The sequence below is a fragment of the Pollachius pollachius genome (assembly GCF_949987615.1).
Source record: "Pollachius pollachius genome assembly, chromosome: 4".
Taxonomy (NCBI): domain Eukaryota; kingdom Metazoa; phylum Chordata; class Actinopteri; order Gadiformes; family Gadidae; genus Pollachius; species Pollachius pollachius.
Window position 1 is genome coordinate 6,961,797 of NC_136937.1, and position 12,233 is coordinate 6,974,029.

At 49.1% G+C, this 12,233-nt stretch overlaps 1 protein-coding gene across 2 annotated transcripts in view; it reads right to left on the minus strand.

Annotated features, from left to right (window-relative positions):
- osbpl8 (oxysterol binding protein-like 8) overlaps nucleotides 1-12,233 on the minus strand; it is a 32,679-nt gene that overhangs the window by 14,740 nt on the left and 5,706 nt on the right. For both annotated transcript variants that reach the window (XM_079735043.1, XM_079735042.1), the window contains exons 3-4: nucleotides 9,824-9,860; nucleotides 8,810-8,953 (exon numbers count right to left, since the gene is read on the minus strand). In XM_079735043.1, coding sequence (XP_079591169.1) covers nucleotides 8,810-8,953; nucleotides 9,824-9,860 — 181 coding nt within the window. The remainder of the gene's footprint in view (nucleotides 1-8,809; nucleotides 8,954-9,823; nucleotides 9,861-12,233) is intronic.

Consider the following 12,233-nt stretch of genomic DNA (forward strand, 5'->3'; position numbering starts at 1 on the left):
AATGTTAGAGGGTGAAATATGAACCAACTGTACCAAGCGCTACATGTAGCTTCTCCACTGCAAAGGGCTAAAGTTAGCATCCAGAACAAAACACGAGAACCACAATGATGTAGCGGTTAGCAGCACCGCACACCTGAGCTAACCTGAGCCGCAGGTGACCCCAGCAGGCTAAAGGTCAACAGGAAGCCCCAGCAGGAGTTATGACAACAGGAGGTCAACACAGCTGTAGGCTGCAGACGTAAACACCGTCTGTATGGTCATGAATGAGGGTTCTGTTCATCATCAAGTGACTTACATTAGCCTTTAATAGCGCATCCTAGCCTCCTAACCACTAACCTCCTAACCACGAGACTAGCATCCTAGCCTCCTAACCACTAATCTCCTAATCACAAGCCTAGTATCCTAGCTCCTAACCACTAAACTAGGAATTTGATAACAAGACGATAAGATAATCACCACCTCGTCGCCGAGGGGAGCTTGGAGCCGGGTGATGGAGGAGGAGGAGGGAGGAGTAGGAGGCGGAGGGGGGCTGGGGGGAGGAGGAGGAGGAGGAGGAGAAAGTGGAGGAGGAGGAGGAGTAGAAGGAGGAGGAGGAGGAGTAGGAGGAGGGCTGGGGGGAGGAGGAGGAGAGGAAGAGGAGGAGGAGAGGGAGCAGGAGGAGGATGAGGAGGAGGACTAAAGGACGGGGTACTCTGTATCCCAGGAAGGCTGGTCATCACCTCTGTTGCCTGGCAACAGCAGCCCGTGGACCAGAGGGGAGGATTGTGGGGGAGAGGAGGGGATGTGGGGGGGTGGGGTTTCCCTCGTAGGGGAGGCATTTATTATTCAGAACCCTGTAGGCGACGTAGAGACCTACACAATGTCCACACAACACAACAATATACAGTAAACAACAAACACAGCAACACAAACTATCAAGACATCAACATAAACGCTCTGAACAACGCAACCGCAAGACAAGAAGACAAAGTCAACTCTAGGAACAAAATAAATATGAAGACAACATGTATTTATATATGTTAACACATCTTAAGACAACGCACTTTAAAGTGTCACAAAATGTTTCAAACAACACAAAGAATCGAACCAAAAACATAAAGTACAGGATTCCCCTGATACTGGGAGAGAAGAACTCAAAACCATCAGCATGTTGATGCTGCTATGGAAACAGTCCTTGCACTGCCAAACAAACCCCTGATTCGACTGAGACATACAGATCTACACTGGGATCAGGGGTTAAACCAGCAGAACCAGTATCAACACTGGGAACAGAGGTTAAACCAGCAGAACAAGAATCAACACTGGGAACAGGGGTTAAACCAGCAGAACCTCAACCTGTATGCCTCCTACAGCCAGATGACCCCTGACCCCTACCTGCTAGTTTCCGTGTTAATAATTATATAATAATTAATATTATAGTCAGTTGCGTTTGGACAAAGGATGGATGATGAAGTACAGAAGGATCATTGCAGCCCAAGAGGAGCAGCAGCTTGAAGAGCAGCAGGCTGAAGGCCCTCCTCTCTCCTCCTCATCCTGCTTTGAGCTCCCCCTCTCTAGAGACCGGTACGTGTGGGGGGGGGGGGGGGGGGGGGGAAATGTCCCGGCATGACGGAGGAGGAAAACCTCTCACAGCCACAGCCAGGCAGAGGAGTAAAGTAACAAGGTTTAATCGGGCCACGCCTTATTTAGCATCCTGGGACAGACAGGGAGTGCTCTGGGAGGTGAGCACTCAGACAACAATGCTAAGTGTTCAGGATTATCAGGACTCAGTGCATGTAGGAGGATTATATTTAGGGCCGTGCTCACAGGGCAGATGTTCTACAGAGAGGCACGGACCCAACACTCGTTGAACTCTGACCTCTAGGTCAGGCCTGGTCACATGGACCAGACAGCAGGTGGGTTTCTAGTGGTCTGAGGCCCAGCTAATGGTCTGAGAGGAGGGACTGACACAACCGCTGCTCCGCGGGGGGGAGAGGGGGTGGGGGGGGTTGTCTGCTCCAAGGGGGGGGGGGGCTCTGCTTCACGGGGGGCGCAATGACAACCGCGCGGCGGCAGGAAGCCACCTGTGGAACTACCGGTTGCCATGGTTGCACCGGACGGCGACATCAGCGCCAAGGATCAACAGGCGGAGAGAGGAGAGAATGAAGAGGAACAGGAAGTGAGTCAGACAGCAGGCAGGCCGGGCGCTAGTGTGCTGCTAGCTGACACACTGTGTGTGTGTGTGTGTGTGTGTGTGTGTGTGTGTGTGTGTGTGTGTTTGTGTGTGTGTGTGTGTGTATGTGTCTGTCTGTGTGTGTCTGTGTGTGTGTGTATGTGTTTGTCTGTGTGTGTCTGTGTGTGTGTATGTATAGTGTGTGTAAATAGAGTATATCTGCATCTTGGTAGAATAACAAAGATAATCTGTGAGATTGTGTTTCTGACTGGTTACTACTGGTTAGAGTGAGTAAAGCTAGAGCTAGAGAGGAGAGAGAGGTGTGAGAGAGAGAGAGAGAGAGAGAGAGAGAGAGAGAGAGAGAGAGAGAGCGAGATGAGAGAGAGAGACTAGAGATAGAGAGACGAGAGAGAGAGAGACGAGAGATGAGAGATACGAGAGACGGGCAACACAAGAGATGAGAGAGAGAGAGAGAGAGAAGGGATGTGAGAAGGTCTTGTGGACACCAGAGGAGCAGAGATAAGACTGGAGCCTGGAGCCTTCATCCTCTCCACCTCCTTCCATCACTACTGAGTCTGTTGGTCTTTATCTTTAGGCTGCAGGGGGTCCAGGACTATCAGAACCCTGATGGCCCCTACAGAGCCAGTGTGCTTGGAGTCCTGATGATTATAAAGGAGTCAACTCTACCTAAACATCGAGCAAACGTAACGTACAACAAATGTACCACAAACGTACAAAAACGCATGAAAAACGTATGACAAACGGACGATACACAACACATACGACAAACATATGACAAACGTACGACAAAACATACGACAAACGTAAGGAAACGTAAGACAAACATAAGACAAACGTAAGGAAACGTAAGACAAACATAAGACAAACGTATGACAAACTAAAAACAAGCGTCAACAAACATACGACAAACGTAAGACCGACGTACGATACACCACCGCAGCCTCCATGGAGTCAGGTGTTTGGAGATGAAAGATTACAATAATGAACAGATACTATGAGGCACTTGAGTATTGCATGTATGTGCAGACATACTGTGTGTACAGAATATAGAATATTTAAAGTACTAAACACACAGACACATAGAAAAGAGGGAACATACTCTCTTTCTTTACCCCTCTCCCCCCCTCTCTCCCTCTCTCCCTCACCCCCCCTCTCCCCCTGGCACTAAACCATGATGAACTTTATGAAGTCTAGCCACCTCATAGACATGACATCTGGGAGATTAGCGGGCAGCACACCACTCAACGCCACACCACCCAAACGCCACCCCACCCAAACACAGCCCCACCCAAACTCCACCCCACTCAAACTCCACCCCACTCAAACTCCACCCAACTCAAAGAACACTCAAACACCACCCCACTGAGACACCGCCCCACGCAAGCCCAACCCCACCCAAAAACCACCCCACTCAAACACCATCCCAACAAAGCACCACCTCACTAAGACATCACACCACTCAGGTACAGAGGCCCAGCCTATGGAACAGAGGTCATCGCGTAGCCACTACACACTAAATGACAAAATGCGCTTTTCTAACCAGTGGCCACTCAAAGCGCTTAACAACACTGCCTAACGTTCACCCATTCATGCACACATTCACACAGCGACGGCGGAGTCAACCTTGCGAGGCGACAGCCAGCTCTTCGGGAGCAGTCAGGGTGAGGTGCCTTGCTCAGGGACCCCTGGAACACGGGCCATCCCGCCCGCTCTACCTGAAGACTTCAGCCTCACGCGGCCCAGACCTCCCATCTCTCCCCCCCCTGTCTCCCCGTCTCACCCACCTGGAAGGGAGAGGGGTGACAGCTGGTTGTATCCTCCGAAGGACGCGTTGCGGATCAGTTTGCGTCCGCTGGGGTGCAGGGCGCCCGTGGTCCCGCCGCACGTGGAGAAGCGCCGGCGCCCCAGGGGTACGCTGTCCGCCATCCCGGGACCCGGGTCAGGGGTCCGGGGGAGGGGGGGTACGGGGGCAGCGGGACGACGGAGCGAGGAGCGACTGAGGGTTGACGACGGAGCGCAGAGTTGGAGCAAAAGATCACGAGCAGCAGCGGACGATACACACAAGGCACACAAACACACACACACAGAAACACAACGCACACACACAGCGCACACACACAAACACACACACACCTCAGACACAGACACACACACACAACACACAGAGAACAATGAATAGAGCGCACACTAACGACACAGCGCACACACGCAGACAGCAGCCACACAGAGCTCAGCTCAAGAGAGCTGCTCAGCCTGACTGCAGCACAGCCTTCTAGCGTCTGCCTCTCTCTCTCTCTCTCTCTCTCTCTCTCTCTCTCTCTTGCTCTCTCTCTCCCCGTCTCTCCTCGGGGGAGTGAGTAATGCTAAGCCCCACCCACCCAACAGGCTCCTCCCACTCGCCTTCTAATGCCTTTGATTTCACTTCTCATCTTCCCCTCTGCTCTTTCCTCTGACACTCTACCTTTCTCCCTCTCTTCTTCTCTCTCTACATCTCTCTCCCCCTCTCCCTCTCTGCGTCTCTCCCTCCTTTTCTCTCCCTCTGTGTCTTTCTCCCTTTCTCACTTTCTCTCTGCATCTCTCTGTCCCTCTCTCTCTCTCCCCGCATCTCTCTCCCCCTCTCCCCTTCTCTCTCTGCATCTCTCTCCCCCTCTCCCCTTCTCTCTCTGCATCTCTCTGTCCCTCTCTCTCTCTCCCCCTCTCCCCTTCTCTCTCTGCATCTCTCTCCTCTCTCTCCCCCTCTCTGCGTCTTTCTCCCTCTCTTCCCCTCTCCCACTCTCTCCCCCTTTCTCCCAATCTATCTCACTCTCCCCTTGCTTCAATATCTCTCTCTCCCCCTCTCTCCCCCTCTCTCCCCTTGTCTCAATATCTCTCTCTCTCTCTCAATGCAGCTGTTTCCTCATGTTTCACTAATCGATCTCTGTGTCTCCTTCTCTCCAGTATCTTCACCTAGCTCTCCTTTCTCTCCCCTCTCTTGTTCTCTCACTCTGGCTTCAGTCCATTTCAAACACACACAGAAAACAGACACACACTCACACACACACACATGCACACACAAACACACACAAGAGGATGGAATGAAACTGTGTTATCCTCCGCAGGTACCTCAGTGACCAATCACAAACCACCATTCCATGGTTTAACTGTTTGGTTCCTCATTGACCAGTCAAAAAACCACCATTCCGTGGTTCAACTGTTTGGTACCTCAATGACCAATCACAAACCACCATTCCGTGGTTCAACTGTTTGGTACCTCATTGACCAATCACAAACCACCAGCCTTTGGTTCACCTGCTCAGTGTAAGCCTCCATCTTGAGAACAGCGCTATGTTTCCTGACCGGGTTCTGTACCCCAAGCTGGGCGTCTCCATGTGATGTCACCTCCTCTCATCACAGGGTTGCATAGCAACATGCCAACGGCAGGCTATGAGCTGTAGCTCCAGCAGAACTTTAATGAGCCAACACAGGCCATTAGCCTGCCTTTATAATGTAGATCCCAGAGCTCGTTAACCTGCTCGTTAAGACCTGCTGCCCTGAGGTAATGCTGAGGACCAACAGACAGCATCGTCATGGTAACCTGAGGCCAGAACCACCCTGTAAGCCTGGGATTATCAGAGAAGAAAGGAGCTTTCCTGGAGATCCAACAAGTGTCCTCTACGGTCTGCAGCCAGGACTAGGTCTCAGCGCTCAGCTAGCCGTTAGCCTATCCTAGCTCATACTACTTAGCGTGTAGCTTCCTTGTGCTCCTTAACTTGGAGCCTAGCTTGTTTTCCTACTCAGTTATGGTCTCATGCTTTAATACTTGGTGGAGATGGTTGGTTTCAGTCCATCCATCCACACAAACACACACACAAACACACACACACACACACACACACACACACACACAAACACACACACAAGCACACACACACACAAAGGCAATAGCTCTTCCTACTTCTTCCTACCACAGAAGCTACACACACAGCTAACCGTAGCACTGTAGCTTACCTTGAGCAGCACTGGGTCTGATCTGGGCTGTGATCTACGTTAGGCCTAGGGTTCCAGGACCGGCCTGATCTGGGCTGTGGTCTACTTTAGGCCTAGGGTTCCAGGACCGGTCTGATGTAGGCTGTGGTCTAGGTCAGGTCTAGGGTTCCAGGACCGGTCTATGATCCGTCCCAGCTCCGCTGGGGTCCAGACCCCCCCACCGCCTCCATCATCCCTCCCTCTCTCTCTCTTTCTCTCTCTCTACCGCCTCGTTCTCCTCGCCCTCCCAGCAATGCCCCCTCTGCCGCCAAGCCACACCCCCTCTCGCCACCAAGCCCCGCCCCAGACAGAACCCTCGCCCCAGACGGAGGATGGCCATTGGTCGTAGCGCAGCAGGAAGGAGGGACACTGAGAGGGGATTGGTGGACGGCAGTGGTAAACCCCGCACGACAAGACATTATCCCACCGGCTAAATCTGTACGCCCACACCTGCTCTCTCTCTCTCGCTCTCTCTCATTCTGTCTGCCTCACTCGCCCGACTTACGCTCTCCTCTCTCTCCCCCAGTCTCTGCCTATCTAGCTCGCCCCAGGGAGAGAGCGAGGCTGAACCCAATTAGATTCCTGGTGACTCCTACACGTGTGACGCCTTCTTGGCGGCACGGTTGGTGTGTGTGTGTGTGTGTGTTTGTGTCTGTATGTGAGTGTGTGTGTGCGTGTGCCTGTCTGTGTGTCTGTATGTGCGTGTTTGTGGTTGTTTGTGCATCTGTGTGTGTGTGTGTGTGTGTGTGTGTGTGTGTGTGTGTGTGTGTGTGTGTGTGTGTGTGTCTGTGTGTGCAACTTTAAGACAAGTTCTATCAGAACAACTGCTGTAATTGTCCCCAGCCAGCAGAACATTCAGCAGGTGATTTCATTAATAATTTACTAATAACTAATTAACCTTGAATTAAAGACTGCACTGCGAGTAAAGCAGGGTGCTCCCTCGTTATAAAACCTTGTTATGATACCTCATTATAAAACCTTGTTACAAAACCGTGTTATTAAACCTTGTTACGATACCTTGTTATAAAACGATAGTTATGATATTATCAATCTAGTTCTATGGTTGTAGGCATAGCCGTCTAGGCTTCGCCTTATGGGCTTGTCCCGTGCGCGTGCTCGCGTGCACTGAAAATGTCAGCTCTGCACCAATCAACGTGGGCACCGCCCACATTTCCCGCGGCACCGTGTATATAAGGCATATAAGGCACACCGCCGCTCATCCTCCACGCTATCCTTTCAGCATTTGGAGGGTACAGCAGGTGGGAAACTAGACGGCTACGCCTACAATCATAGAACTAGAGTTATAATATCATAACTATCGTTCTATTCCATGTAGGCTACGCTGTCTAGGCTTCGCCTTATGGGCTAAGGCAAAGCTGTGAGCGGAGCCCAATCAATGTTCTCTTGCGGGACCCCAGATAAAAAAAAAAATAGCCTAGACGGCGTAGCCTACATGAAATAGAACCTTGTTATGATACCAAGTTATAAAACCTTGTTACAATACCAAGTTATAAAACCTACTTACGATACCTTGTTATAAAACCTCTTTAGGATACCTTGTTACAAAACTCGAGGGATCCTCCTGATGTCATCGTCTGGCGGAACTACTCTGTTACCGTGGCGACAGCAGCGCCTCAGACCAGACTCCCCCCACCGCCCGGGGATGAAAGGTCAAGTACACACACACCAGACAGGTTCAGGTCATATGTTCAGCATGCTGACACCACTAGAGACCAGTCAGGAAGCAAGCGCTCCCTCTGGTGGCCGCAACATGAACTACGGTTTACAACGGTCGCATCGTTTCAACACCTTTTACACAACATACTGTAGATGCGTTGGGGGCGGAGTCTTCAGATGACCTGACCTAGTCACCTGACTAACCTGCCTTAGCAAACTAACAATTGTTTGGTTAACCCATTCCCCGTATACAACAAAAATAGCTGGAATAAAATGCTATACAACTTAAGTACTATTTTTAAGGGCAAAGACGTACAATATACAATAAGTGTGTACATTAAGTGCCAGGACGTACAACATACAATAAGTGCATGGATGCCAATGAGCTACTGTGCCAATACACTCACTACCCCAACACACTTAGTATCCAACACACTCAGTATCCAACACACACAGTACCCAACACAATCAGTAGCCAACACACTCAGTAGCCAACACACACAGTACCCAACACACACTGCAAAATTTTTTCAACTATATTAGTTTTGAAATCGTTTGACGCAAAAATCCAAATCCCGATCAAAATTCGATGAATTGCCCAGCCCTACTCAGTACCCCAACACACTCAGTACCCCAACACTTAATACGCCAACATACTTAGTACTCCAACACACTCAGTACGCCAACATAATCAGCACCATGACGTCCAGATAGACCTTAAGTCAGATCCATGTCATTAAGGAGAAGCTAACGGTCAGGGGTCATCTGGTTCTAGGAGGCCTAAAGGTAGGCTGAGGATAGGCAGGGGGGTCTTGTCTCGTGTCTCATGTTGATGAACACCAGGAGGGGGTTGAGGTCATCACCGCTGTATCTAACAGTCCCCCCCCCAACCCCACCATCAAACACACGGGCGTGGTCCACTGGGACAGAGGGAAGGCTGGGTGGGGGTCCTACCGTGGGTGTAGCTGACCCCGGGGCTGAGGGAGGCGGGCGTGGTCAGGACCTCTCTGCTGGGGGTCTGATGCCCCGCCTCCTTTCCTTGGCGTTGGCTCATTCTGCCCGGGGTCAGAAGAACGCCCTCATCACCGCCGCCGGCTGCTGGGGGGGAGAGGAGGCGGAGTTAGACAGAGGAGGCGGAGTTAGAGGGTCGAGGGCGGAGTTAGAGAGAGGAGGCCGGAGTTAGAGGTTGGGGCCACCTAGCAGAGGGCTTGGGAACTACAACTACCAGCTACAAACTACTGGGAACTACAACTAGCTTGACTTTAGACCGGGAACTACAACTCTCAGCTGCTTTTGACTGGAAACTACAACTTCCAGCTACTTTAGACAGGGAACTGCAACTACAAGCTACTTTAGACTGGGAACTACAACTCTCAGCTGCTTTTGACTGGAAACTACAACTTCCAGCTACTTTAGACAGGGAACTGCAACTACAAGCTACTTTAGACTGGGAACTACAACTCCCAGCTACAAACTAGTGAGAACTACAACTAGCAGGACTTTAGACTGGGAACTACAACTCCCAGCTGCTTTTGACAGGGAACTACAACTACCAGCTACTTTAGACTGGGCAGTAATGCTACCATCTACTTTAGACTGGGAACTACAACTACCAGCTACTTTATACTGGAAACTACAACTACCAGCTACTTCATAGGACCTCTACTTTACAGTTTCAAAACAGACCCCCTAGTGACATCACCATGTCATACATCTTGGCGTGTCCTCCAAGATGTACGATGGACAGACCAGTCTTCCCAGTGGAGTTGACCCACTGGTAGGCAGGTCCCTCCCTCAGAGGTCTGGACAGAAACCTCCCACCTTTGATGTCACTACTGGGCGGTCACTAGTAAGAGCTTGTGTTGGCTGAGCATCAGTACGGGGGGGGGGGGGGGGGGGAAGGACAAGGGGAGCAGCATCAAACAGTCTCTGGGGGAACAGACAGATGTCAAAGGTCAAAGGTCTTACCAGAGGAGGAGGGATGCTCCTTGACCTCTGCATGAGGCTAGACGGGTGGAAAAACAGACAGGTGGAAAGACAGACGGGTGGACAGACAGACAGGGTGTAGAGTGGGTGGTGGGGGTCCGGGCGGTGGGGTCCGGGTGGAGGAGGAGAAGGGTCGCCATGGGAGACAGAGAACACAACATTAGTCCAATCACAGCAGAGCTCTCGTGGCTCAGTGTCACACAACATGGAGGCGCTGATTTGATCTGTGGTAGATCAATTACTATCTGGACATGTACCGTATTTCCCGCACTATAACGTGCACTGGATTATAAGGCGCACCTTCAATGAATGACCTATTTTAGAACTTTTTTCATAAATAGGGCGCACCGGATTATAAGGGGCATAGCATAGAAGATACTGCAGTCAAACGTTTGACTGGGGATGCGTTATGCATCCACTAGATGGAGCTGTGCTAATTGTATAGCTCGTCACGCGCAACGCAACTGTGAGGACGAGTTGCTGCATTTAGCAGATATAAAACTGGAACCTTTATGACAAAAAAGTAAAACACAATTACGCAGTTCCAAACCTTAGATTTTTTAAATATCTTGCAAACGTGAATGATACAAAGTAGAGCATCGCACCCTCGAATCTTGTAGCGTGGCCAGTCTTCCGCCCGATTTCCTGGCTCTGTGATCGTATAGTGTGACCTTCCGTGAGTAAGCGCAGTAAAATGCTGTGTGCACTGACTACGATAGCCGTAATGCTGCAAGCGGTGTGGCTTTATCGTAGTCGTAGTGAAACATTTTATTATTATTATTAAATTGTTTTTATTGGTTTTTCATACTGAAACATTTTGACAGAGCGCCGTTTACAACCAGTATGGATCAACCAATTAACCAATTGATCCATATATAAGGCGCTCCGGATTATAAGGCGCACGTTTTTTGAGAAAATTACCGGCTTTTAAATGTGCCTTATAGTGCGGAAAATACGGTAATAGTATAAATATATATATATATATAAAAGTCTAGTGTCACGTTATAAAGACGCTCCCTCTGGGACAGATAAAGGACTAGTTAATGTGTGTAATATGAATATTCATGAGCTTCATCTCTCTCCAAGTCTGACATCGTAACGATGACATCATCCTCTGCACCATATTCATACTATGTACAATGTAGTAGTACAGTATATATATATATATATATATATATATATATACTCATACTATCACCTAGTAGAATACACTAATATTATCACCTCGTACTATATACTAATACTATCACCTCATACTATATACTCCTACTATATACTTTATATTAGTGCTGTCAGTTTAACACGTTATTAACGGCGTTAACGTAAACCAATTTTAACGGCGTTCATTTTTTTATTGCGTGATTAACGCTCTTTTGGCTTGGCAAACGTTGTCGTTCTTTCACCTGCTGTCTAGCAACAACTAGTCACGTTAGAAAAACTACAACACCAAACCGGATCTAGCTACACCGGAAACAAAACAACAAGCACGCCGCACAAACTTGTTGGGGCAAGCAAGGATACGGAGTGTGTGAAAAACTCTTTAAAAGTGTGTGTGTGTGTTTGTGTGTCACTCTGTTCGAGCCTGCACGAGAGTTCAATGTTGTCATTAGCTGTTACATCTTTCCGACCAATCGCAGTTCAAGGCCCACCTGGGCTGTACCACTTCGGGAGGGGCTGCTCAGTTACTCCCCTCTTGACAAAATCGACTTGGTTGCGACGTTGACAGTTTGTGAGTGTTGCGGCTGTTGAGTGAGAGAGAGGTTGCGGGCGCACAGCTCAGGCTGCCGGCCGCTGCTGCAAGGAACTTTTATAAACGCAATATTGTTATCCTGCAGTAATCAGCCCCTAGCGGGAATTCTCCCGACTCTCCCGATTACCACTCCGCCACCGTGTGTGTGTGTGTGTGTGTGTGTGTGTGTGTGTAGGCGTTATTCAATAGCCTGGTAATGTGTATAGGCCTACGTACAGTAGGAATATCCATACTGGTTTAAATAATAAATGTTATAGTATTTCCCACCTTTGCTGAGCAAGAGTTTTGTTCAAAGGTTCAGTGATTGAAACAAATAAAAGCCTGGGCTATTGAAGTTTTGCACCTACCCGATGTCAAGTGGACCGGGTTGAATTCACAGCGGGTCTCTCTTCTTATATAGGGTTAGTCTGATCTCACTAAAAGGTTAGCAGCACGAAATCAAGGGATATTTAGAATAGAAAAAAATGTGTGATTAATCGCAAGTTAACTATGACATTAATGCGATTAAATATTTTAATCGCTTGGCAGCACTAATATATATATATATATATATATATATACGGTAGGCCTACCACTGTCATGCATATAATAATATATATATATATATATATATATATATATATATATATATATATATATATA